Source organism: Fusarium oxysporum, genomic scaffold, assembly GCF_000149955.1.
Source record: "Fusarium oxysporum f. sp. lycopersici 4287 supercont2.34 genomic scaffold, whole genome shotgun sequence".
Taxonomy (NCBI): Eukaryota; Fungi; Ascomycota; class Sordariomycetes; order Hypocreales; family Nectriaceae; genus Fusarium; species Fusarium oxysporum.
This window is the reverse complement of record NW_017264846.1, coordinates 269,351-296,724: the sequence shown is the minus strand read 5'-3', so window position 1 is coordinate 296,724 and position 27,374 is coordinate 269,351. Positions and strand designations below refer to the sequence as shown.

The following is a 27,374-nucleotide window of genomic DNA, read 5'->3' as shown; positions in this document are numbered from 1 at the left end:
ACTAAACCCAATGGATGTAGCGGATACGTCAATGGATATCATGGAGCCCATTCCTTGGGACCTCAGTCTAGATCAACCAACATATGGTGGTCTTCCCACGTCAGACCTGTCTCAAAATGTTCAAACTGCCTCCGATTATAACCGAACAACAGCCTACCGACAACAATCAGACGAATTTTCTCTAGGGACAGTAGCGAGCAAGCCCTGGGCAGAGCCGGGCCCAGACGGAGCACAAGAAGATGACCATACCTCGAGCTCACGACAAAAGCGAACCGCCCGATCTCGACGACAGAAAAGAGATAATAGAAAGTCTTCCGAAACATCCCTTGCTAATACTGGTGGCGCTCCCTCGGTATCGGACGCTGCCAGTCCCAGCTTCACGCCGCAGGACAGCCGCGCCAGCATTGGGTCTGGATCCACGCCGATGGCTTCTGCAGCATCAACAGCTTCTAGCCGTCAAGCAAAGCTCAGAAGCGCGTCTCATACTTCGAAAAACAGTCATTCCCGGCCAAACGATACCCCCAAGGAACGCCGAACGCGCGCGTCCCACAATCTTGTCGAGAAGCAGTATCGAAATCGTCTCAATGCCCAATTCGAATCCCTTCTCAGCGTCCTACCAGAACAACTTCGCGCGGCGAACAACGGAAATGGCGATACTGACGACTCGGAGGGGAATGACGCGGACCGCCGTGTGAGCAAGGGTGAAGTTCTGGAAATGGCTCGCAAGCATATACAATTACTGGAGCAAGAGCGTGCTGAGTTGGAACGCAAGAATCTCGAGCTTCATGGAAACCTCCGACGGCTAAAGGGATCTGCCTCTGATGGTACAGTGTCCTCGTCGAGCCAGGAAACTCCGCTCGATTTCAAAGCCGATGCGAATGGCGAGACACAAGCCGGCGACCAAGACAAGAATTGAAAACGAAGGATCGCCAAGAAACAGAGAATGACTGCGCAGGAACATGATGGAATGTTCCAAACCATCCGATGGCTGCTCTGGAAGGGAAAATCCGTTGGCACTGGATGCCCGTTTTCCATGGTACCTCAGGCATAGAGTCCAGGCCATCCTTCTTAGGCCTTCCTGGACTTTTTAAGTTCTGGCAATGGTAGCACTGGCGGCAATGCGCTTGTTTCCCTTAATGTTGTAAACCTCCACCACGGTCACTCCAGGGGGCTCTAGCCAATTAAAATGCGTTAAACTAAAGGTACATGATATCTTACATGATTTGTATTGTGATAGTAAGCCCCAAACGATCCGGATTGTTATAAATTGCTACCGGATGTCACCCTAACGAATTGACCATCCAAATGTCACATGGTGTTGGAATGAGGATAGAAATGAGGCAAGGATCGCGATGAGAGTGAACGACCACAACTAACATCAGGCAGCATCCTGCTGCCTATGATATCGGCAGATTGAACATTGGTATAAGAGGCTAACCTTCGTCGCTCCCTTAGATAGAAGTGTCACAAGCCCTGATTCTCTCATGTGTCTCATTGGATGTGTGTATGTTCTTGGTTGAGTTGTGTTAGATACGCACGAATACGATGGGGTGAGTGTATCAAAGTGTGGACCAGAATGTGGTGATGTTGTCACGTTGTGTATTTTATATAATGGGGCGTGCGATCGTCATTGCGGTGATACTCCAGTCGGGCCCCAGTATAAAGATGTATATGGGACTTATCGTCCCCATTGCAGTCAACCTTGAGTCAGTCCGCAGGAGCGGAGCTGGCGTCCTGAATGATGCCGGAGACGTCCTAGATGACGCCGGCAACATTGTCGGCAAGATCGCCGACACCCATAACCTCAAGAACCTCATGGGCAACACAGTCAACACCACCGGTGATGTTGTCAGCTCTCCGGGCGATGTGCTCGGCAAGACCATGCCTATAGGACAAGGAAAGCCTGAGGAGAAGGACGACTCCCACGACGAGGAAAAGAGTGAATACACAACCCAGTCCAAAAACAAGAAGTCCGGCGGCCTGGGAGACACCGTCGGTAGTGTCACAGGAGCTGTCGGCGACACAGCTAAAGAAGCCACAGAAGGTGTTGGCGATACAGGTAAAAACGGTCAACGATACAACAATAGTCAACTTTTATTGCCAGAACGACGAGCTCAAGCGCTTCGTCGAAATCGTAGAGCTGGGATCGACGCCAATGTCCGTCGCCGCCTCGAGCTCACTAAAACTAGACAGGCTCGCATCCACACTAGTGAGCCTCTTGCAATCAGCAGCAAAGGCAGCGGGCCTGCCTGCGAGGAAGGGAGCACGCAATGTTCCGTGGTGGACCGAAGGGTGCGCTCTTGCTGCTGCCGAGTATCGCGCGATCAGAAGGCTGTGCCCTCTCGGATTCAACCAAGAGGTTCAAATAGCCAAGCGAGATTTCCACCGTGTGGTCCGCCGCACCAAAAGGCTCTATTGGCGGAACCTGATCAACAGCTTCTCAGATAGCAGCTCCGTTTTCAAGGCCGTCCGATGGCTGAGATCACCAGGAGCCTTCCAACCGCCTCCACTCCAAGTAAACAACGTGATCTGCGAAACCCAGCTCGACAAGGCCAATGCGCTCCGGCGAGCGACTCTAGAGCGTCGGACAGCTGAGGACGATATCCAGGATCCCTGGATCCAGGTCAGCCCTCGCAAAACGATCCCATTCCCGCAGGAAATCTCCCTAGAAGAAGCACAGGACGCGACCCTCCGCACCGGGAATACATCGCCGGGGGCAGATAACATCACAGTCAAGCTCCTCACAGCAGTATGGCATATTATCGGAACACACGTTCGCCGCCTCTTCGAGGAATGCCTGGCCATGGGCCACCACCCAAAGCCTTTCAGAGCGGCCGAGGTGGTCATGATCGCCAAACCTGGACGCAGGGACCTGACGAACCCGCGAGCCTGGCGACCTATCTCTCTGCTCTCCTGTCTCGGCAAGGGACTGGAACGGTTAGTCGCGCGCCGTCTCGCGTGGATATGCATTCACTATGGAGTCCTTCACCCGCAACAAGCTGGAGCGCTTCCAAAGAGGTCTGCAACAGACCTCGTAGCCGCCCTAGTTCACGACATTGAGGAGGCATTTGCTCGCAAGGTGTCCACGCTGGTCACGATGGATATCCAAGGCGCGTTCGGCACTGTCCTGCGCAACAGACTGATTCTGCGACTTCGGGAACAAGGCTAGCCCGAACATCTCGCCCGATGGACCAAATCCTTTATGGATGACCGATCTGCCTGTGTTAGGTACCAATATACAATCACCCCGCTCTTTCCTCTCCAGTGCGGTCTCCCTCAGGGATCGCCGGTATCGCCGATCCTCTTTCTGTTATATACAGAGCCCATCTACCGACTGAGCAACCATCAAGGCCGGTTCGGCTATGCAGATGACACAGCCATCCTGTGCGTCGGCGACACGGTCGAGGAAACGGCCGCTGCGGCATCACGTTCTGTCGAAGAAATGGTCCGCTGGGGCGCCGCAAACGGGGTATCTTTCGACCCCAAGAAGACCGAAGTCATGCACTTCTCTCGGAGCAAGCTCGAGACCGCACCGGCAATACGCCATGGCGACGTCGAGAAGCACCCCGAGGCAGCAATGCGCTGGCTAGGCATTTGGCTGGACAGCAGCCTGTCATTCCGAGTTCACGCAGAGAAGTGGACGGCTAAGTCACAGGCTGTCGCCTACCATCTGCGAGGACTCACCAACACGATACACGGCCCGCTTCCCAGCGCTGTACGGAGCGCCTTCAGTGTTGTTTATATTGCGCAGTAGTGCTAGGTGAAAATACATATTTTATGAAACTTGATTGTTCATTAGTGAGATGAGAGTTCTTCTCAGGTTTATATCTCTAAATGATTTCATCTAGGACTTTAAACTTTAAATCTAGGACTTTCAGACTGTTAGTCTGAATCCTGAAGGGAAGGGGGATCCCCGGATTTTCCAACACCAACTGTATGTTTCCAGTCCTGTGCAAACTGTGTGTGTGCTATTATGTCTGTTGTATTGACCCTCTTGATGTTTAGGTCACTTTTTCTGAGATGGTTAGAGCATATCTCTAAATTTACCATGAAAGCCTGTCCCCATCATACATTAATTACGTCAGTTGGTCTACTAGCTACTGCTTTGGGGGCAGGGCGACCGGCGAGAGTGGCGTCCTATGGAATTGCATAAAGGATGTTTAAGAGCTACCAGGAGTTGGCGGTGAACTTCCAAGTCCCTGGACTTTGCGCTTTATAAGAATACCCTTTATGGTGAAGAGAGAGGCATCCGCATTGTAAGAACCCGAGGCTCGGCCCTGAACCTTTGTCAAGGGCCGACATGAAGAAATTACCTGAAGCCATTGTTGCCATAGTGAGATGTATCAAGGGAGAAGCTGCTATATATCTGTAGAATTGTTGCGAAAATCTGACTCGGAGTTCCGAAGACCGGCGTAATGTTTCGGATTGAAGATATTTGAAGAGCAGAAGAGGAGAGGACGTTTCAATTAGATATTCTTAACCTACCCATATTCTCTGCATTATCGCCTCAGGTAGATTGTGCTATTTATCGGGTGCAAGTCGTCAAGTTTACAGTAGCTTAGGCAAACCGAGGCTCGGGTCAGAATGGCGTGGCTCGGCTTCTTTTCCCGATACACCAAGATAAGCATCAGCTTTCAGCCAAAATGAAGTCTAAATAAAATTATAGGACAAAAGTCTGACAACACCAGCCCCACATCCAGCCTCCCTGATTACAACACCGATTAAACACTTAGCGATTGCATCGCGAATAATTAATTAAATTTAATAAAAGGTATATCAATCAATTGCCCTGAATCAGCGCTTTAATATTTTGTATACCATCTCTGTGCCTGAATGACTGCGCGAAGGCGGTTATGTACGGAAGTCGTCAGCTTCAAAATCAGGTGGGGAGGCAAGGCTGCCCACGCCACTTGCAACCATCTGATCAACTGAGCTCTATCTGCCTTGTTATTCTTCAATCTGATGAATTCAGGATGCATCCGTCATAGCTTGGCTTTTAGAGCTTTCCACACGTGTTCTATAGGGTTTAAATCAGGGGAATGAGACGGCCAATTAATGGGTTTTATCCCATGAAGAAGCAGCCAATCTAGGGACGGTTGTGAGGTATGTATCCGGGCGTTGTCTTGTTGAAATTGGTCAAATTCATCTAGGAAAGGAAGAAGACCTTCCGTCACGGCTTTGCGATAAGACCAGCTGGAATAACCTCCTTTCTTTGCCGTCTTATCCCTCGTCATTGGAATGAGATGACTGCTTGTCTCTGACGACAGCTCCCCAGAACATGAGCGAAATAGTCGGTTTAACATGCTGCTGGACATTGACTAGGTCCGTACAGTATTTCTCATCAGGTCTGCGAAAGACCCAGTCGTCGGGGTTGTTCGGTGCATTTGAAACCGTGACCTCGTCGGTGAAGCAGATCTGTGAGAAAGTCAGCGTTGAAAAGGGTGCCTTTTGGAGGGCATTTACGAGAATATATTCGTCGATATGACGAATCCAAAAACGGGCATGTTGTGGCCTTGCTTTTGCATCGTCTTTTGACAGTTTAATCCTCTTTTTTGACCTCCATTTGCGTCGCCAATACCTCTGTAACCGACGACGTAGCGTCCGGACTGACACTTCAACACCAAGCTCCAATAAAGCTTCATTCCACGTAATTGAGCGATTTCTTTTAACAAATGACTGGATAGATATAATCTGCCGAGCGCTAAGTTTCTATGGACGCCCAGAACGTGGTTTAGAGACGTTGTTGTGGTGTTCTTTCCAGCGTTTAACTGTCTGGGAGACCGTCCCGGGATCCGTTGAGTAGGAGGTTGCAGCCTGTCTCATTGATTTGCCGGCATATATCTCAGCCACCATGGCTGCTCTTTGCTCGGGAGTAAATTCATGGTTTCTTTGGCGATTCCCGCTTATTTCAGTACCAAAATTGCGTTGTTCAGAAGCCATTGACTATATAATTCTTGTTGTTAAAGTAATTGAGTTATTTGGTGATGCTGGACCGAAGTGGGGTAGGCGCCCTTGGTGTTGTCAGACTTTTGGCACGGGATTGTATGTATTGATAAAGTATGGCACAGCGTCGTTAATTGTACAGTTTGAGAGAGGAATCAAGGGAACCATCAGTGTGGCGTGGACGCATAGTTGCCATCGTAGCAGCAATTTGACAAGCTGTCGAGCCAACAAGCTGATCATGCAAACTGGTTACCAAGAAGAGTGTCAACTTAAGTAAGAACTACATTTAAATGAAGAGCATAGACACATAATATAACCTAGAAGACATTACAAGCGTTTCGACGCAAGGCTAAGCGCCGCTGACTGCAGTCTACCTCGTTCGATCATGTCCGGTGACGGCGGTTGTAACTCTCTGCAAAAACACCCTCTGAAAGCTCTTCCATCTCATAATTTTCCCTCTGGATCTTTTCCCAATCAAGGAGGCGGGTCGAAACGTCAACGGTTTCAGGCCCAATTTCTTCGTGAGGACCATACAGCATCAAGCGCTCTAGTGTCGAGACTTCGGCCGCTGCGGATTCGTCGTAAATCATTTCATAGTCCCAGGGCTGGTCAAGCGTGAAATCACACTGAATAATAGAAGCTCTCTCGCTCACGGGGGTTACACCTTCGGCAGAGCTTCTAGAGGTAAATGGATAGTCACTGTGATTAGATGGGGCAATGACCCTGTAAGCGACACAATCCGTATGAGCCGTAAGCCAGGCGACATAAGGCTTCAAAGATATGGAAAAGAGCTCCGTTGCACGATTCCGATCAGGATAGCCACCCAGAATAAAGGAGTACGATTCGGAAGGCAGTCCTTCTTTCAAGGCCTCCAAGGTATGCATAATAAAGCCGGTAAAGGTACTCCCGATAGTCCTAGGCATAATTTGAGGTAGCTCCGGAGTATCGTCATAAACCTGACGGGGACCTTCAACATCAAACATAACGCCCTGGATTCTGATCTCATCGCCTTTGGCAAGGACATTTCGCCAAAGGTTTATACGGTGCTCAACATGGAGCTTCGGATTCTCTCGACAATATGGAATCATGCCTATGATATGGGACTCGGGAAAGGCAGCCGCATATCTGTCTTCCTTAAGTATAAGCTTAGATATCAAGAGGCGCTGTTGGTGAGAAAGTTGTCCGAGAAATCTGATTGCCTGAGCAGCGGCTGAGAACCAAGACTTCCGTTTGTATCGGTATTTTGGGCCAGTGTAGCCTGGAATGTCAAATCCCAACTCATACCACGCATCTGCTCGCTCCCAATACTTGGTCATTTGCATTAGATCTACCATGCTTTTGACTTCAGACCGAGTGGGCATAGCCCATGGATCAAATCCCAGACCGAAGAACTCAGCAATTGAATGTGAATCGTTCCATCCCGGCAAGATTTCTTCAATGGCCTGTGAAAACTCTGTGGGGTGCTTCTCTGCAAGTTGTCGCAATAGGTAGGTCCTTGTTCGTTTGAGGGAGACTGTGTTATCATCTAGTCGCAGTCTCATATTAGGTACCCCGACTCTGAATCCTTCACCATACCTGTACTCCCGTGCTTCAGCAATGATGCGTGCGTCCACATAAATGTGAGGCAGTTGGCTCTCACGATCGATGAACTCTTCTACTTCTTCCCTTACGATTGGTATGTATTGGGAATACTCAGAACTGGGGTCCTCGTACATGTCGGGCGTCAAAAGTCGCCTGAGACGAAGGACCATGCCACGTAGGAGTTCGAGATGATAATGGGCCATGTGTTTGAGTGTAGAAGCCTGTTTCCTCCAATCCGGCCTGTAAATAGTCGAAAAGGTGATTGTGTTGAGAGTGAAAGGGAAATGTCGAGTCTCGCAGGCGATCAAGCGACATGCCAACCGAAGCGACATGCTAGCTGCTTGGCCACTGGCCTGAACCAGCTTATCGCCATCTGAGATATAGCCACCATCTGCCTTGAAGTAGTAGAAATAAATTTGTTCGCGCAGTTCCAAGGGAAGGCCCAGAAGGCTTGTCCTTGGAACGACGTGAGAAGCCTGAGTAGACATTGTGTTGGGGCCGGGGACAGGTCTGTAATGGTCTGGTATGGAATGAGACTTGTTCCGTCTGCTGTGGATCTGGAGAAACGGATTTGGGGTAGAGAGGCGGGGGAGCTTCTATTTATAGCCTAGCATACTGAATGATGACTCACAGCCAGCGGCGGCGGGAGAACAGACTCAGCGACCATGAAACTTTACTCACATCACACGCAAACTCAAATCAGGGACAGAAAGGTACTATGCTAGGGTATCATATTTAACGAGGTAGGGGCGCGCGATTTGCATCAGCTTATGGCCATCATCGACTCTAAATAACACTTCTCAAAACACACTTCAGGCAGCATACCAACTGCCTACACAATTGCCCAAGATAAGTGTCGCAGGCCGGGCATGGTCTCAACGAGCCTCAGGAACAACAGCCCTTAGTAATCAAGCTGGGTGATTTAAAGTAAAACCTGTGGGATGGAATACCCCACACAGATAGATGTACAATCTTTACAATCTTTAACGTTGTGGAGGCAGCCGTTTGGAAAATCAAGCGGGGCGCGACGCGACGCGAAACGGCGCGATGGACGCGGTTGCGGACAGCATCGTTGTGACCTCTGAGGACGCCTGCCCTCGGGATTCCAGCATGCGCAAATCAGACCGGCCACGAAAGCTAACAGCGAAAGGAATGGAGAACTTGTCTGGTAATGTTGGGATAGTAATGCAAGCCCTGATTCGCGAAGTACGCGACGAAACAATGAAACAGATGGCGAAGGCGCAGCAGGAAACCGTGAAGGAAATCACGACTTCTCACCAGAGAATCATTGAAACTCTGTGGAATGCCTGGAAAAAGGAGCAACAGGCGCTCAAGCAAATGATCGAAGGCCAGGAGAAAGCGATTAGGCAGCTGCAACAGGATATTCAAGGCATTCAGGCGCAAGCCGCACAGGAACGAAAGCTGATGCAGGAATAGGTTGACGAACTCAAACGAATGCAGCAGCACGCCCCATGCGATATCGAGCCCCTGCAAGTGCAGGCTTCCGAAGAGCTCAAACGCATCCATGAGAAATTAGACATCACGGCGCAGCACGCCGTAGCCGGCTCCGCCCGGACGAACCCCAGGCAGTCATTTGCAGACATAGCTCGTATGTCGCCAACAGAGGGGCAGAATGGCGGCGTTAGAGGCCCCGAGGTGGTGTCATCACCTACGCCGCCGCTTTCATCCCCTGGAGAGGATCTGTTCTGCATGATAGACATCTCCGGAGTGGGCGACGATGACAGAAACAAGGCGCAGATCGGAGAGGTCCGACAGGCTATCGAAGCCGCTGTGAGGACAAAAAAGGAGGGCGAGAGATGGAGATGCGCAGCGGTGGTTAGAGGGGCTAGGAACGCCAACATCATCAAGGTAATCTGTAGAAACGTGGCGGAACTTCACATGGTTCGACAAGCAGTGTTGGAAACAAATATACCGGGGGCAAAGCTCCTGAGAGAGCGGCTGTACCCGGTCAAGATCAATGGGGCTAACCGGTCGGCGGTCCTGGACTCGAACCACAACCTTCTTCCCGGCGTTGCTGAAGTACTCGGCCAAGAGAACGAAGTGACGATTGCTAGGATGAGCTGGCTTAGCGATAAGGGAAACGGCAAGGCATACGGATCGATGGTGATTTACGTGACGAAAGAAAGCGATGCAAGACGGCTCTTGGAAGACAAATACTTTCACCTCGCAGGCGAATCGGCGAGAACTAGCATGTTCGAGCCTAGAGCCGAGGTGGTGCAATGCTACAATTGCTGGGGGCTAGGCCACAAGGCATTCGTCTGCAAAGAAGCGCAGAGATGCGGCAGATGTGCGGAGCGAGGACATCACCATGGACAATGCGAATCAGCAGAGCCAGTGTGCGTGTCATGCGGAGGACGGCACGAATCATTCCGTCGAGCATGTCGATTGCGTCAAATGCGAGGAGATGAGCACTAGGCTACAAGTGTACCAACTGAACGTGCGTAAGAACGATAAGGTGCATCTGAGCATGATGAATGACAAAGAACTTGAGGACTATGTAGCGCTGGCGGTGGCAGAGCCATGGGCATGCACAATCGAGGGACAGGTGATGACGGTGCCTAATCACCACAGCAACTGGACGAAGATGATCCCCACCAAGACGCGTGAGCCGCGTGTGTCGCGATGGCCGATCCGCAGCATGCTCTGGGTACGGAGGGACTTGGAGGCAGAGCAGGTCCCGATACCGTCACCAGACCTGACGGCAGCGATCGTCAGGTTCCCTGAGCGTGACGTGCTGGTTGTGTCGGTATATATAGAGGGGAGAAACGAGCAGGCACTCGAAGCGGCGATGGGACAGCTGCACACGGCGATTGCAAAATTCCGCAATGGGTCCGGCAGAAGAACTGACGTGATCTTGGTAGGGGATTTCAATCGTCATGACACACTATGGGGAGGTGATGAAGTGACGGGAAGGAGGCAAGGCGAAGCTGGACCGATCATAGAGCTGATGGGAGAACATGGCCTTCACGGCCTGCTGCCCCGAGGCACGAAAACGTGGGAAGGCCCAGGGGGTATAGCGAGCACGATTGACCTGGTGCTGGCATCAACGGAGCTGGCAGACGAGATGACGAGCTGTGGGATACATCCAACAGAGCATGGATCGGACCATCGGGCGATCCGAACGGAGTTTGACACAACACCGCCGGAACGAACGCCCAGCGACAGACTGCTATTCAAAAATGCACCTTGGTTAGAGATCAAGGAGAGGGTGAGGACGAAACTGGAAGCGTTGCCGTTTGGCGGCACAGTGCAGGCTCAGACGGACAGGCTAATGTCGGTGGTGCTGGACGCGATCAACGACCTGGTCCCACGGGTCAAGCCGTCGCCTTATGCCAAGAGGTGGTGGACGACGGACCTGACCCGACTGCGGCGGATGTACACATATTGGCGCAACCAGGCAAGGGCATGCCGGCGACGAGGACGAGAGGCAGCAGACCTAGAGCAAAAGGCCAGAGAAGCGGCACAGGAATACCACGACGCGATCAGGAGGCAGAAAAAGGCACACTGGGACAGCTTTCTCGAAGACGGAGCCAACATCTGGCAATCAGCCAAGTACCTCTCGCCTGGAGGCGAAGCAATGGGTGATAAAATACCTCCTCTAAAGAGAAGAGATGGAACGACGACGAGCGACAAGGCAGAACAGGCAGAGGAGCTTCTCAGCGTCTTCTTCCCCCCTCTGCCGGCTGTGATCGAGGATGAAGAGCGCCGGCCGGCGCAGCGAGAAGTAGCGATGCCAGAGTTGACGCTAGAGGAGGTGGAAGAGAAGGTGATGGCGGCCAAGGCATGGAAAGCCCCAGGCGAAGATGGACTGCAGGCGATGGTGTGGAAGCAGCTCTGGCCAGTAGTGGGAGAGCGGGTGTTGCATCTGTTTCGGACATCCCTGAGAGACGGAGAGCTGCCGGTCCAGTGGAGGAGCGCGAAAATCATCCCGCTCAAGAAGCCAGGCAAGGACAACTACAAGGTAGCCAAGTCATGGAGACCGATCTCACTTCTATCGACTCTGGGCAAGATTCTAGAGGCAATCGTGGCTGACCGGATCTCGTACGCGGTAGAGACATTCGGACTGCTACCCACCAACCATTTTGGCGGAAGGAAGCAACGATCGGCCGACCAGGCTCTCCTGCTCCTTCAGGAGCACATCTACAAAGCGTGGCGCAACCGGAAGGTGCTCAGCCTGATAAGCTTCGACGTGAAGGGAGCATACAACGGGGTATTCAAGGATCGATTACTGCAGAGACTGGAAGCCAGAGGCATCCCCAAGGGGGTAGTAAAGTGGATCGACGCTTTCTGCTCCAATCGATCCGTGACGATCGTGGTAAACGGCTACACCTCTGGGCGACGGGACCTGCCACAGGCTGGGCTTCCGCAAGGGTCGCCGCTGTCACCGGTGCTGTTCCTTTTCTTCAACGCAGACCTCGTGCAATGCAAGATCGATGCAAAAGGTGGATCAATCGCCTTTATCGATGACTACTCAGCCTGGGTGACGGGTCCGACAGCAGAAGCCAACCGAGTAGGCATCCAGGCCGTCATCGACAGAGCACTGGAGTGGCAAAGACGAAGCGGGGCGACATTTGAGGAGGACAAGACAGTCATCATACACTTCACGCGCCATCACGAACGCACCGATGAAAGCCCGTATACGATCAAAGGCCAGGCGATCATCCCAAAGAAAAGTGGCAAGATACTAGGACTAGTGATGGACTCGGAGTTGCGGTATGAGGAACACGTAAAGGAAGCAGCTACACGGGGACTTCGGGCGGCCATGTGTCTACGAAGGCTGAAGATGTTGACGCCCCGGACGGCGAGACAGTTGTTTGTAGCAACGGTGGCCCCGACGATACTACGCTTCGAACGTTTGGTCCCACCGACGCGGGTGGAGGGAGACCAGGTGGCTGAACGAGGCACAGAAAATGGGTGTGCAAGCCATCACAGGAGCCTTCAAGACGGTTTCGATGGCAGTGGCGGAAGCTGAAGCTGGTATTCTACCCATCGGTGAACGCCACGCGCAGGCCGGCACACGGCTCTACGTCAACATGCAAACACTGCCGAAGGCGCACCCGCTGGCGACACTTAGGGTGAGGGAGACACGGAGGTATATGTCGCCGTTGACGAAACTAGCACTCGCCCACGATGGCGCAATAGAACGGATGGAAACGATCGAGCCGTATGCACTACCACCGTGGCATAGACACATGGTGGTGGAGTACGATTCAGACAAGGAGGCAGCGGCATATGTAGATACAGGTGACGACGTGACCGAGACCAGCAACATGAGACAAGTGCTCATCGCAACGAGCGCCTCTGCGAGAAACGGGACTAGTCGGCATAGGTGGCATTGTGCGCAACACCGCCAGCGGAGGAGCGAATGATAATATTGTAGCAAAGTACTCCGCCACTCTTGGCCCGAGAGACGAGCAAAACGCATACATGTCGTGGGCCCTATGAGGCGTATCCTCCCTGGCGGAATAAATTCATTCATTCATTCATAAGAGATAACTTGAGACAAAAATCAGCATATTTTTGCTGCTGCTCAACACATTTTACTTTAACTCTTTAAGCACGCTCAGTGCGACACCAAGTTTTGGGCAGCCAATCAAATAACGTGTGTGACTGTACCCTCATGCATCATCAGATCACGAAGTAAAGGGGGGGAATTTTACTCACGGCAATATCCGCTGAACTAACACCACTAGCTCTGATACACCGGCTTCTAAACTGGTGATATCGAAAAGTAGGTTCATTTAGTCCACGGGTAAGATGTATGTAGAAGGGGCTATGATAGCAGTGACACGTAGTGCGGGCAATTTGCTAGTCAGCAACAAACAAAAGTATCGTCATATTTCTCGCACTAACCTTCTCGACAGGATGTAAAGCCCGATGGTAAATTTTGGGTGTTGAACTTATGCATAAAGCTAACCGAGGTCTGATAAATATCGGTTGTACGGCAAACAAGGTGAGCCGCGAATGCAGCCATTTCTGCTGAAACATGTGGCGCATCCAACACCATGACACTGTCTCTAAAAATTCCCTGTCCAGTCTATGATTAATTTCAAGGCCGCGTAAGTCTTTCCCTCTAGCATACCACCAAGAGGCTCAAAATGGAGCAACTTCCGATCATTGACGCCAAGACTGGGGGATCTCTTGGCAACGATCTCTGTGCATGGGCATGATCCGACCCTAAAATGCTCCTACTGTAGTAGTCGGCCGCCATTTTAGGTGATTGAATATTTTGGGATAAAGGGAGGGCTGACGTACTTTCGGCTGGAAGTGCAGCCACCCGACATTCTGGAAAGGCGTAAGCATAATTACATGACTTGTGATTGGCGCAAAGAACCCGGAGGTTTTAGATCAGGGCTATTTTTGCAGTGGCTTTTGAGGAGGATTACGTATGCTAACTGTTGGTTAGTCAAATTGGCCAGAAAAATGAAGCTTAAAGAGCGTTAAATCCAAAAGGAGTTTCATGATGGTCTATCGAGTATCTTTAGAACGCTCTACTCGAGTATCAGCACAGTATACCTTCTCAACACATTAGTCACTCATTGCCACAATTAGCCGTTGAGACATTCATGATCCATTGACATGAAGCTCACCCCGACAAAAGCCATTGTTGGCGCTCTAGCGCTAAGTAAGACCCCCTGACTGCTCAAAAAATGCAGCATTAGGCAGGATCTCATAAACCTTCTTATCTAGTCGCTGGAAAGACATCAGCATCTCCAGTGTCCTACTGCGATGGAGATTCTAGCAAGATTTGTTACAGCTGGGGCGTGCCATCTTCAACAGCCTCGTCAAGCTCTGACACGTTATTCCTACGACTCGAAGCTCCCACCGATTACCAATGGATCGCCCTCGGAACCGGAGACCGCATGAGCGGCTCTACAATGTTCGTCGTTTATCAAGCACGGGTTCTGGAGAAATGTTACCTTTGAGCCACGGAGAACAGGGGGCATGGGCCCATTAATATGGCCTGACGTATAGCCCGCATGCAGTTTCTGTCAAGCTTTCTTGAAGGAAAGCGGCCGTCTCGAATAAAACCGATGGTGGCCAAATATTAGAATGTGGTGACCTAGGTACTTTGGACTTGAAAGGGTCTAGTGACTGGGATCAGTGCTTGGAGGACTGGTAGTCCTTTGGACACGACCGATGTCAGTGCTGACTTCGACGAGCACGACGGCACCGACGGTTTCTCAGTCGACCTTTCAAAAGCATTCATAACTTCGAACAACAACCCTTTTACCATACAAGTCGAATACTCAGCCTAGCTCAGGCTCCAGCAACGACGCTGTTGCCGGTGGCGGTGGTGGTGAGGACCATACTGGCACGATTCATGGTGTCATTATGTCCGTCGTTTTCCTACTAGGATTTCCCATCGGTTCCCTATTGATGCCGTTGCTGGGGAAGTGGCTTGTTCATGCTTCATGGCAGATAATTATGTTTATCGGCATGTGGGCTGGCTTTGGTGTCGGCAAGATTGCTGCCGACCGCGGCGGAGACGTATGTATTCCAACAATTGTTCTTTGAACGACAATACTTGCTAACTCGTGTTTAGTGGTTCACCGAACCTCATGTCCAGCTCGGCACCATTGTATGCATCCTCATGATTATACAGCCAATCCTAGGATGGTGGCATCACAAGAACTACCTCAGATACGAACGACGAACCGCCGTTAGCCACGCCCATCTCTGGTACGGCCGGGCTTTGATGATAATTGGGATCGTTAATGGTGGGATTGGTCTGCAGTTATCAGGTGCTTCTACGGGTCTGATCATTGCCTATGCTGTTGTCAGTATCATTGTATTTGCAATGTATACTGCGGGTTCTGTTCGCAAGATGATTAGAATGCGGAGGAAGGAAAGCCGTCTGATGTCTGATGTTTCTAGTAGCGCACTAGAGCTGACGTAATTTGTGTTGAAGGAGTCGTGGTTGAGACTTGGGAGTTATGGGCTTGACGAAAGAACTAGCGAATAATCTAGAATAGACGGGCCGAACATAATATTCGCTCCTATGCACTTTTACCAGTCTACAGTCACCACTGGGTGGAATGTCATGCACCTCAGCGAAAGGATCATCGCACGCATCATCCATTCTCATGAACTCAATCGTCCCCTGAAGGTCCTTCGCATAAGTCGCGCCATAAATCTCTTCAATAAAGGCGAAGATTAGATCCAAGCCAGAAGTAACCTGCCCCAGCCTTGTTAGCATATCCATTATGTCAAAAGCTCTAGAGGGGAATACTCACACCCGACGATGTCCACACGTTTCCATCGACATTCCATCTTGCTGACGAAACCCACTTGACATCCGGTCCCATCGCTGTAACTGTCTTCCAAGCTTTCTTATTGGTCGTTGCCCGTTGCCCGTTTCCCATCCAATACCCCAGCCCTAAACGAAATGAATGAAGTTATTACGCCCGGGAGGATACGCCTCATAGGGCCATCTCGTTACATTGTTCTCCCCACATTTTACCCTTAACATCCTTAACCTCTCCAGTCCTTACACCTTGCCACTTTTCCCAGCCTCGCTTGTCCCTGTGACAGTCCTGCTTGAAGGTCAAATTCTCCAAGTGTTCAGCGTCCCATCTTCAGCAGCTGAAGCCTGGTCTGTCTACCAGAGGCTGTGCTGTGCAGCGCTCATCCAGGCTGGCGATCCATTCCACGTCCACTGTCCACGTATCCATGGCGTGGAAATGGATGGTCCGTGCATCCATTTTCATCCACTCCATGGAGCTGCCGTTACATAATCCATCCATCCACGCCAGGGCTCCGTGGAATGGTTAGGTGGAAATGGAAGCAGGGGTATGGACTGGTAGGGGGTTCCTAGCCTAGTCCCCAGAATACCCTGTAATTCAGGGAGGACTAACTTGGTCATGGTCGGTAGAGATCGCAAGTACCTATATACCAGGCATTTTCACATACAAATTAAGGTATCTTTAAACAGAACATAACAGCCATGGGGTCGTGGACATTTCGCGTCACGGTACCGCGTTCGAGCGTCTCCATGCAACTGCATTCTGTACCGCGTAGAATGGCTGAGAGTCGAATTGTCAGCTCTATGGCGCTCGAGCCGCCAGACCAAGGGGATAAGAAGACCTCGTGGGACCTCTTCCCTTGGAAAGACTTCCCTGGCTACACGCAATCCCAGCGCTGTGCGTCTATATCGTCGTGGATATGGCAATTCGGCTACGATATCGAGAAGAGCGATGACGATACAAAGCGGCGATGGGTTTGCAAGGTCTGTGTTGACAGTCGCAGGCCAAACCCTCATTCGGCGGCCTCGAGTGGTACGCAGAACGCGGAGATCCATCCCTGGAATGACCACAAGGTCTGTGACCCTTCCGGAAGACGGAAGCCGCCTAGCAAAGCAAAGAAGATACCATCGAGGAATATCGCCGAGATGATGAAGTTGAATACCCGTGATGCGCGAGAGCAGCAGATTGCAAACCAGATCATTGGCCGTTTTGACCGGTTAGTCTTCCAGCGCTTGGTAGTCTCGTGGATTATCAACAGCAATTCTTCTTTCCGACAGACTGAAGATCCATACCTCCGCGCCGCTTTCGAATATCTCAATCCACTCGTGAATACAACCGAAGCGCATATTACCCACAATACCGTCTGTAGGCGTATTCTTCAGGTATACGAGGAAAACAAGGCTGAGATCAAGCGAGCATTAGCGACAGCTCCAGGGTTACTTCATATTGCGTTCGATGGTTGAAGGTCCAATAATCGCCACGCTTTGTATGGAATCTGTTGCTACTTTCTCAACGCCCTTGGCCAGCCAGGAAAGCTTGTGCTTGGCCTTCCTGAGCTTGTTGACCGCCATTCTGGGGACAATATCGCCACCCACGTGGTCGAGGTCCTTCGAAGCTACGGCATAACCCATAAGGTGGGATATTTCACACTTGATAACGCCAGCAATAGCGACACGGCGATGGAAGAAATTGGGAAAGCGATCGGTTTCAAGGGTAAAACTCGGCGATTGCGCTGCTTTGGCCATATCCTCAATCTCGCCGTTAAAGCACTTCTTTTTGGCCATAATTCCGAGGCCTTCGAGGATGATATCCAAGGGAACGAGACCCTTGACGCGAAGGCCCACGAGCTATGGCGACGAAAAGGACCAGTTGGGAAACTTTATAACCTCATCTTCTGGATCCACCGCTCAGACTCGCTTACCAATCTCCTCCGGTCTCTTCAGCTTACCGCGTACAGCAAGTCTGACGATCCGGTGGTTCGAGCGAAGAAACCTCTAGATGTTATCATTGATGTGGTTACCCGTTGGCTTTCCACCCTTTATATGATTCGGCGTGCCCTTCACCTGAAAGACTTCCTCGAGGACCTTTGGTATGCGCAGAAGAGCGAGTGGGAGGGGTTGGTATTGAGGGGAAAGAAGTCAAGCAGCGAGATGCCGCTCTGCCTTAGGGACGAGAATAAACTCGAGGAGAAGGACTGGGCTATTATTTCCTTATTTAACGTGGTCCTTCAACACTTCGAGCACGTCTTGATTACTCTTGAAGGCGACGGTCAGCAGCGCAAGCGGAAGGAAGGTGTCAGATATTAAGGTGAATCGTGTATATTTCTTGATTCTTTCGCAATCGAAGGACCATTGAGACCTTATATCTTTGACTGGTTCCTTCTAGGACTTGAGTCCTAGAAAGTCCTAGATGAAAGTCCTACGATCTAAGTTTAGGGCGTCAAACCTTAATTCTGAACCTTAATCCTGAAGTTGAGGGTGAACCCTCCAACATTCAACAGAAGGATACGTTGGGGCATATGGATGTCCGTGGGATACCCTGCTAGGCTATGAATACCTCCTTGGCAAAATGGAGGTATATAAGGCTGCTGCCCATCGATATCCCGATTCCGAGCACTTCAAGGTTTACATTAACCTCTGTTGGAAAAAGCTTGACAAGTACTACTCGCGGCTTGACGAGACGCCGGTTTATTATGGCGCCATTGCACTTAACCCAGCGTATCGTTGGGGATATTTCGAGGACGTGTGGGCGGACCGCCCAGACTGGATCCAAACTGCAAAGTCCCTTGTAGAAGAACTATACTGGTCTCACTACGAGCCGCGAATTATCTCTCGAGATCGAGAACGCAACTAGCCAGCCACGAAGAAGCGGCGCATATATCGGAATCCCTTTGACGAGTATCGTGGAGAATATGGTCAGGCCCGACTCTATTACAAACACCTTCATTGATGACTACCTTGTTGCAAGCCGAGGATGCGGCTAGCAGTTCTACACATGCTGTTGGCGACGAATACAGCGATTGGTTCCGTGACGTCCACAAGTCCGACCAGAATATCCTAGATCCTATTAGCCATTGGTATGAGAGACGAGAAGAGTATCCACGTCTGTCACAAATGGCTCTCGATGTGCTCTCTGTCCTTCCTATGTCTGCTGATGTTGAGAGACTCTTCTCAACATGCGGTCGAATGGTTCGAGACGATCGTGCCAGGCTGGACGCTAGTATGATCGGGATGACACAGACGGTGAGATCATGGCATTGCGGAGGTTATATTAAGAGCACGGAGAAGCTCCTTGAGGTTGCAAAGGTGCCAGGGACTGATCTGTTAGCTGAAACGAGCTTTGCGGAGGCCCGGGAGGCAACGGGTGGGAGGATCACGTGTACTGTACCTTTATAGCGTCCACGCATTTCCATTTCCACGTCCATCCATTCCACGGGCCCACTCTTAGCGTCCATTTCCATCCATTCCATCTCAGGTGGGACTAAATGGACGTCCATCCATCCTACAAGAGGCTGCGTGGATGGAAATGGAATGGACCGCCAGCCTGGGCGAAAGGAATCAAGTTCTCCCTAGCAAGATGACGTTAGTGCTTTAAGAGTTCCCCTGGATCTTGGGGTAGCATTTCTGCGGAGAATGAACTGTAATCTGCAACAGGGATAACGTCCGAGGTCTTTTTTAACTGTCAAACGGATATAGCTCCGTCACATGTCAGTAAAAGAAGTGGCGGCCTTCGCCTCCGGCCGATTCCGACCCTCCTACAGCAACAGTTCATCAATCAGCCTTCATCAATAAACGGCAGTAACTAACCCCTCAAGACCAAGACATGACCAGTGGCAGCATATTACCTTCAGGCTAGCCCTGCGCATTACACTTGCAGCATGCATATCAACATCCTAATTCGGGATGGCTTATTCCTACTGTCTCAGGAGGTCAAAGTTCGGCCAATTATATCAAAGCTATCCTGGAGTTTCTTGCTAATGCAACTTCAAACTTAAAAAATAGTTCAGAGTAACACACTTCGTGGCTTGTAGCCGGTCACATGCAGGGTACAGAATCAGGACATGGGGAGCGGGGTTATACGCGTTCTAGAAGCTGGCAGATCGCCTTGGCCTGGGTCTGTTGGCGACGGTTCTGGGCGAAGCCAATCAGAAGATGATCGAGGCGGCACGTCAATGGCATGATAATACTGGGTACATGCCAGTTTCAACCGCCGGGGAAATTTAATGAACCGACGAATGTGGCTGAGGGTAGTACATGGGATACAGGTTCCAGGCGGACTGCTGCTGCTGTTGATGCGGCATGTAGGCGTGAGAATAGGGAGTGCCGGGATGCAGTGGAGGATCACTGAGGCGGAACCCGTCGTCTGGATATTGAACGTGACTAACCTCCTCGCCATGCCTCATATCGGGTAGAGGAAGCTCTTGGGCTATTGTACCGTGATGGCCCACCTCGTCATACTCCATCTTGACAACTCCCTTGTCGCACACAGCGCTGAGACTTGAGGAGCTGGTGTCGTTAGAGGGGAGGACCGAGGTGGGCGCGCTGGTTGGGATATAGCCAGCGCTATAGTCGGCTGATGATGATGGGGTCGAGACGCTGGAGGGAATGGGGCAGGAGACGGTGCTCGCTAAGGATTCGCAGTTGTTCGATAAGGGGACATATTGTTGGCTGTAGTCGGGGAGGGAGTTGTAGTCGCCAGAGAATGGTGATCCACGAGGACTATCAATGGCATCGCTATCAGTGCTGAGGTTTCCATCGTAGACTGATGGCGTTAAGAGCTCTTCGGGCAATGAGAGCTGTCGTAGAGTTAGACCTGGTGCAGAGTAAGATGACGAAGTGATTGACATCCTCATAATCTGCTCGAGTCGAATCAGCTCTTTCTCGATTGCCTTGTTGCGGCGCAACAGCCCTTGAACGATCTGGTCACGGCTTTCCTTGCTCTTGAGCACCGCCAACTCGCTCTCTAACCGCTCTATGTGCTCTTTGGTACGGGCGCGGATCACCCTCTGGGCCTCTCGATCGTTGGCTCTCTTACGGGCGCGTTGTGCGGGAGTAAGGGTAGAAACACTTCTGGTGCCTGAATGATGTTGTATTAGTAACTTATGGTAGGGGTAGGTTGTCCTGCTTTGGTTTGCTTTGTTCATGCTTACTACAATGCGCCGGACATCCATGGCATGAGAACAATGAAACAAGACTAACAAATATACAAAGGGAAATGGCAACATACCCTTTCGCTTGGGCTTGGCGGGCTCTGCTGATAATGATCGGATCATGTTAATTGTGTATGATGAGGCAAGAGGTGGACTAAAGGTTGGCGGCGGGCAGGATCAGCGGTGTTAAATGTACCAATTCCTTTTGGTCTGCACTTGCCTAGTGTCTGTGCATGCGTCTGTGTCTCTTCTCCCCAATACCTGACCAACTCACCTCCCCAGCTGATTTCTTTGTCTTCCAATCACATCCACTCGAGGCAGTCCACGAATAGTAGGCTTTGGAAGCCAGTCCGTTATTGTATAGCCAATAGCAGCTCTTGTTTTTGAGACGATCCCCTCCTGCAAACTGGCCCCCTCTCAAAGTTAGCTTCTCCCATGCTTCCAATGTTTTTATTCTCTGGTGCAACAACCATTAATGGCCCCTTATTTCTCCTCACCAGGTACAAATGCCACCTGGCCCCGGGACCAAGACGTTACCTGTCCGGGCTATCCACTTTAGCTTCGACGTTACTTGTCTCTACTACTCAGCTCTCAGCTTTTGTCGCCATCTGACATGGGCTCTTTTTTCTTACCTCTCTTTGCCGGTAGTGAATTGAGCTCGTAACATAACTACGACAACAACTACTACTACTACAACAACTGCTACAACAGTAATGGGTAGTGTCTTCCTCAACTTCTACCATGCGGGCCATCCTCCTCCAAAGAATGGAGTATCAACCTTTGATGATTTTACATCAGATATCTCTCCTGCCTGTACTGTCGCGCTCAGACATGACTTATATAAACCAAGGTCACACCGCAATGAGCACATACGGTACCCTACCACAAGTGCGGTGGGAGCAGTGGTGTTTCCTTGATGATACTATCTTTCCCAAATCCTCCGAGATGGCTGGTTCCCAATGTTGACGCGCCAGAAGAGCCCCAATTCAACAACGACAGCAGCACCTACTACTACACGTACAAACCAGAATATTCAACGCAATGGGCCTCATCTGCTACCTCCATGCAAGGGTATCCCATTCCGTCCCCAGCTACCGAGTCTACCTGTTCAGAGATGTCGACCGGCGGCTCAGAAAGCCGGCGCGGCTCTTCATCGACTCAATCCGACAAGCACCAGCAAAACACAAACCAGCCTGCTGCTACCAAGTCTACAAGGCGTGGTTCCAGCAAGAAGAAGGAGGCGGGGATAAAAGATAACGGTAGGAAAACAAAAGCTCGTGCCAAGGCCCAACCCGCTCCTGAGCCTATGAGCACCTTCCCCCAGAGTGAAGGCATGGATGACTACAACAGGCGAATCCAGCAAAGGAACAGGATCGCCTTATATCACCCATCCTCATGACCAAGAATAGACACTCGCAGGAACGAAGAAGGACAGGAAATCACTCATGATCTTTCAGGCTAACGTCGGCAAGATCCCTCTGGTCCACGACTGCGCCCTGGCGCTAGCTGACTCCGAACGATACGATAATATCCTTCTGCAGGAGCCATGGACAACCTTCACAAGCACTCGTTGTCTCGCCAAAACCCACCCGGCATATGACACATTCACACCTATCGCAACGTGGGACAGGAACGACACTTGGCCTAGAGTCATGACACATGTCCGACGAGACCTAAGGCTTCTGGCAGATCAGATTCGGTCCTTTCAGACTCGAGATACGCTTTGGCTTACAATTAACGGCATGAATATAGTCAACTTCTATTGCCAGAATGGCAAGAAGGAGGCCCTGGATATACTGCTATGATGGGCTGTTCCAGAATGATGCCTCGTTGCTGGTTACTTTAATGCCAGACATCATAGCTGGCAAACGGGCCACGCCACCGACCGCGGCCAAGAAATTGCAGATTTGGTATCAGGAAATAACCTCTACATACTGAACAGTCTAAGCATACCAATAACTCCGCATGGACATACTATTGGTCTTGCCCTTACGAATATCCCTCTCGCTGAGGCCTCTGTCGAGGACCACCTTGCGAAAAGCTCCGACAACTTCACACACAGCTTGGCCTCTCTCTGACACCAGGCCAGCCCCGATGCAACCTGGTCGGATCCACGTAACGACAAATGATGAACTCAAACGATGTGTCGAAATCGTAGAGCTTGGTGATATAGAAATTCCCCTCGCGTATTCGCCCACCAGCGGAGTTGGACGACCTTGCCTCTGCAATCAGAAGAATCTACCCTCTCGACTTCAACCACGAGGTTCGGATGGTCAAACAGGAGTTCCACTGCGTGATTCGACGAGCCAAGAGACTACCGGCAAAATCTCATCGACAGTTTGTCCGACAGCAGTGCTGTCCTTAAAGCCGTTCGGTGGTAGAATTGAATCTGGGTTTTGACGGATATAGGCCCTGATATTCTTAGAAGGCACCCCAGCACTTGCAAGGCTAGCAACCGTAGACTTCTCCTTACTAGATAGTTTCCGGTGTGTTGGATGAGCAGATGGATCCAGGCTTGACTCGTGGCTACGTGAGGCAAATCGTCTATCCGGGCGATGCCTTAAGGACCAAGTAGTCTTATCCCGTGATTCCTTGGCGATAATAGAAAACGGATAGTTCGTTCCTCGGGTAGTAGTCTTGCGCTGGCCATCCCTTGAGGCACTAGGAGGATGGTACCATCTATCACATGCGTAGGTGACCAACTGCCTCCCGCTAGTTGACTACGAAGATCTCCCAGTTGTGAACGCGTATTCTCTGGGTGCCGCCCATGCATTGATAGCCCTAGCCCCGCTCAGGACCCTTTCCAACTAGGTCAAGCTTGTAGCCTCGTAATTGCTGCTCATACTTGGGGTTGCTCAGAAATTTTGGCACCAAGTCCTGTTTCTGTTAGCGTCTGGTCGGAGATCCCGAGAGCGGCCATTTTGGGATTGCGAGGTGGGTATTAAACCAAACTTACGCTAGCCATCAATTTGAAGACAGCATTTTGGGCATCTTCAAATAGAGATATAACTTCTTGAAGAGTGTCGATCATGATAGTGTCCTGACTCACAGCCTTCGTCATCCGGGTGGTAAGGCTGTTCCGCAGCTGGTGGTCAATATTGAGCTCGGAAGGCGAGCCGGCAGCAAGGAAAGCATTATAAATTCTATACGCCTGAGCTATATTCTCACTCATAACGTCCATTGCGGCGATGTTGGGCTCCTCATGGGCAGCGCCCGTGCCCACCTTACAATTTCGTATGAACTTATCCACTTCTTGGTAGAAGGACAGATTTTCCTCGCAATATGTGTCTCGGCAGTGCTCGCAGAAGAGAAGCCGCACGGAAGGATCTTTCAGGATCTTGTCGAGTCGTTGCGTATTGGAATCCTTGAAGATACCGTTCCGCTGGAAACCAGCGCTGCCCCCCCTCTCCGAAGACCGTGTTGGTGGCCTTGAGCCATTAATGAGATCCTTAGCTTGCTGCGTTAATTGGTAGATAGCACGCTTTCTAGGCTGGAAGACATTGTTCCCGGGGCTGGGATTCTGGGAAGTATATGTCCCGTCCTCGGCAATACACTCTATTAGATTATAAGCCACGAAAAGAGTGGCAACCGCAACGGCTTCACGCTCTTCCATGATGGTCGAATAGTTCATTAACCAGTCGTTTATAGCCTTGCCGGTGAAGGTATCGCGGTGGGTCTTCCCGTTAAGCTTAAGCTCAGCAGTAATCTTGACCTTGGTGGTATTATCCCTGTATTCGTGCATCGAGCTTGAATCAGCAGCGGTCACACCCGACATAGCATCGCAGCTATCGGCACCGACGAGCCGGCGAAAGATGATCTCGAGGGTGCCTCGGTCATGGTGAAGTTTGTCAGTTTGCGAATCTCGTTCAAGGAGAACAAGCCGCGTCGCTCTGAGATGAGTAAGTTCTGATACCTGCTTCTGCTGAATGCCATTTCTCGCGCAGAAACGGCCCAATACAGTGATTCCCTTTGGTGTCAATTGCCAAACGGATCCCGCCATGGTATACACCTGCTGGTGTTTACCATCCGCCGATTCAACAAGCCGGGCTTCAACAAAGCGTTGGCAGATAGAGCGGGCCACATCCTTGGCCATTGAGAATGTGGTAGAAGTGGTTGTGGTGATAATGCGAGAGGAATCCTTAGGGTCGGGTAGATGGTTGGATTGGGAGAATTTGAGACACATCAGGTTGTTGATAGCTTCTTCGGAGAGGAAGGTGTACTCGACCTTGATGAACCGGACGCGGTGGGCCGAGAGGGGCAGCAGACTGACGATGAGGGTAGAGAAGATATCCTTAAAGTCCTGTTGGGTGACCGAGTCAGCCAATGGCCAATATCATAGCGAGGAATGAGGTTTCGAGAAGCGTCATGGCAGTGGCGGCCATCCTTATGCTTCGCCGCAGTATGACAGGCAGGCGTGTCAAAAGAGTAGAGAGCCATCGTACATACCTTGCTGAACGGTCGGCTATCGTCCGCCATGCGTAGCAAGCGCGACGATGCCTGATGCATTTTGATTGCGCAGGGAGAGTTGATAGGAGGCGGATGATTTGCCGGCACTGCTTGGAAGAACGAATTTGCTTTGCTGTATGAATTGCGCTAGACGGAAGAGACTGGCTTAGTCTATTGCTCGAACAATGGTGTTTCCCATGATCTAGGGCTCCGACGAGGTTCCAGAGCTGGTGAGCAGCCCCGTTGAACTGGCGAGGTCGTATAGCCGTAGGCTCCGAGATGGGCAGTAATGACCTTTTGGATATGATCGAGGGAGGCCGTAGCCAAAGCGGGAATGCCGCTCGACGAATAATATCTGAGTATAAAGACAGCAACGGTATGACGATGACCGTAAGGACATCTAATAACGTAGGCGGGATTGGGAGCAGAGCGGCACCGTCGGCTGAAGGAGCGAGTAGTACAGGATTGCGCTAGTGACAGCTACAGGATGGTTTAGATGAGAGATGCAGCTACATCTTTTAAGAGAAAACCCTCTGCAACTAGCCTCATTGCTTGTAGGTAGGGTCTTGCACCTTGACCCCCGCCTCATCTTATCGAGCATAGGGCTAGTAGCAAGGTTAGGGCATTATACCCCTAGAGCCACGCGGTCGCCACAAGAGACCTCGCATTGCCACTCTACAAGCTGGCGGGTGCCTCGCCCACTCATGCCCACCGGCTCCACAAACGATGAATGTAGGTAAACACTGTCGAAACGCTGCTTTGAAACAGTGGCAAACAGTAGATACTCTTCGTGGTTATGTTTGGAATCATGATCAGATTTAAAGTTTGGGAAGCTTAGTACAATTTGTCTCAGTGTTGCCATATCTGATGCTATGCCTGCTTCTCCAATACCTCATCGTGACATGTTTATATCCACTTAATTCGGTCCCTAACTCTATGCTCTGTCATGGCTTGTCACTGATTGGTCTATTCCTAATTCGACATAAGCCCAGGCCCCAGAGAAAACGCACAGGTTAGACAGGAAATACAGCGGACACAAACCGAGACCCACCTGACATTATATCATGGGAATGATTGGATACCATACTTCGCGATTGCATTCTGTATGAGCCTGAACCAGTCGCGAATCATAGTTGGGTCTTCGCATTTGGCCCTCCGATAGTCATATCTCCGCTGAAAATGCATCTTGAGATCTAGTTGCCGCTTAACGAAATTGATAGCCCAACGCTTGCCAACTGGTGACGCGTCGCGGTTAGCAAGTAGTCGATTCGCCATTTCTTCAACACCACGCAGTCGGGGAGGAAATCCTCACGAATCTAGGTTAAGAATTTGCTGAACTATCCCTTTAGTCGGCATAGCCCTTCAGCAGGTATCTCGCCCCACTTGCCCCCACGTACAGTATGGTTACAAGAGCTTGCCCAGTATAGGGTTAGAAGGCTTGTCACCCTCCTGTAATAGCTCGACTTTTATCGCAGGTAGATAAGTTCACAGATTTGTGACTACAGGGCTTATCTATATACATTTGATGCGTATTGCCTGATTAGCTAGACTCCCCTGTTGTGACCGCTCTGAAGGGCTATGCCGACTAAAGGGATAGCGATGCGGAGCTTCCAGCGGGTACCGGCATCAGGCGCGATTGCTATGATCTGTTAGTTGCTATAACAGCCTGGGGTGAGTTTGACGCGGCATCGGCTCTGGTCGGGTGTGATATGATCATGAAAGTCTATACCGACACCTTCACAGTCAGCATACAGGGTCGCGGGGTCAATAGACTGAGATTGGTACAACCAGCCACATGCCATGGCAGTTGGTCAGTCTCGATAATAGACCCTTGAAGGCATCTCCTCGGCGCAGACAACGAATCAGAATTGAGATCGATATTTCGCTGTAGCAAAGATATGGACGGAAATGCGGAGATTGTCCTTGGATCCCCGGCGACCCGCACCAAATTCTCCGAATCCTTACGTTGATTAAGGGGACCTTCTCTT

The 27,374-nt window shown here is 50.9% G+C and overlaps 7 protein-coding genes across 7 annotated transcripts; 3 read left to right on the top strand and 4 right to left on the bottom strand.

Moving 5' to 3' along the window:
* Window positions 1-10: 10 nt before the first annotated feature.
* On the top strand, window positions 11-916 carry FOXG_16361 (uncharacterized protein; the record flags this gene model as incomplete). Its single annotated transcript, XM_018396396.1, has 1 exon — window positions 11-916. One exon carries the CDS (start codon window positions 11-13, stop codon window positions 914-916), a length of 906 nt encoding a protein of 301 aa, XP_018257006.1.
* Window positions 917-6,326: 5,410 nt separating this feature from the next.
* Window positions 6,327-8,012, bottom strand: FOXG_16360 (uncharacterized protein; the record flags this gene model as incomplete). The annotated part of the gene is made up of 1 exon (XM_018396395.1): window positions 6,327-8,012. The coding sequence occupies one exon, from the start codon at window positions 8,010-8,012 to the stop codon at window positions 6,327-6,329; it is 1,686 nt and encodes a 561-aa protein (XP_018257005.1).
* A 5,550-nt stretch (window positions 8,013-13,562) lies between these two features.
* Window positions 13,563-13,848, bottom strand: FOXG_22434 (uncharacterized protein; the record flags this gene model as incomplete). Its single annotated transcript, XM_018402842.1, has 3 exons — window positions 13,563-13,582; window positions 13,628-13,733; window positions 13,801-13,848. 3 exons carry the CDS (start codon window positions 13,846-13,848, stop codon window positions 13,563-13,565), a joined length of 174 nt encoding a protein of 57 aa, XP_018257004.1.
* Window positions 13,849-14,124: 276 nt separating this feature from the next.
* Window positions 14,125-15,445, top strand: FOXG_16359 (uncharacterized protein; the record flags this gene model as incomplete). The annotated part of the gene is made up of 4 exons (XM_018396394.1): window positions 14,125-14,170; window positions 14,236-14,425; window positions 14,805-15,036; window positions 15,092-15,445. 4 exons carry the CDS (start codon window positions 14,125-14,127, stop codon window positions 15,443-15,445), a joined length of 822 nt encoding a protein of 273 aa, XP_018257003.1.
* Window positions 15,446-20,010: 4,565 nt separating this feature from the next.
* FOXG_16357 (uncharacterized protein) lies at window positions 20,011-20,961 on the bottom strand (the record flags this gene model as incomplete). Its single annotated transcript, XM_018396393.1, has 1 exon — window positions 20,011-20,961. One exon carries the CDS (start codon window positions 20,959-20,961, stop codon window positions 20,011-20,013), a length of 951 nt encoding a protein of 316 aa, XP_018257002.1.
* Window positions 20,962-21,885: 924 nt separating this feature from the next.
* Window positions 21,886-22,339, top strand: FOXG_16356 (uncharacterized protein; the record flags this gene model as incomplete). The annotated part of the gene is made up of 2 exons (XM_018396392.1): window positions 21,886-21,892; window positions 21,969-22,339. 2 exons carry the CDS (start codon window positions 21,886-21,888, stop codon window positions 22,337-22,339), a joined length of 378 nt encoding a protein of 125 aa, XP_018257001.1.
* A 1,382-nt stretch (window positions 22,340-23,721) lies between these two features.
* Window positions 23,722-25,446, bottom strand: FOXG_16355 (uncharacterized protein; the record flags this gene model as incomplete). The annotated part of the gene is made up of 3 exons (XM_018396391.1): window positions 23,722-23,817; window positions 23,897-25,240; window positions 25,387-25,446. 3 exons carry the CDS (start codon window positions 25,444-25,446, stop codon window positions 23,722-23,724), a joined length of 1,500 nt encoding a protein of 499 aa, XP_018257000.1.
* Window positions 25,447-27,374: the final 1,928 nt, after the last annotated feature.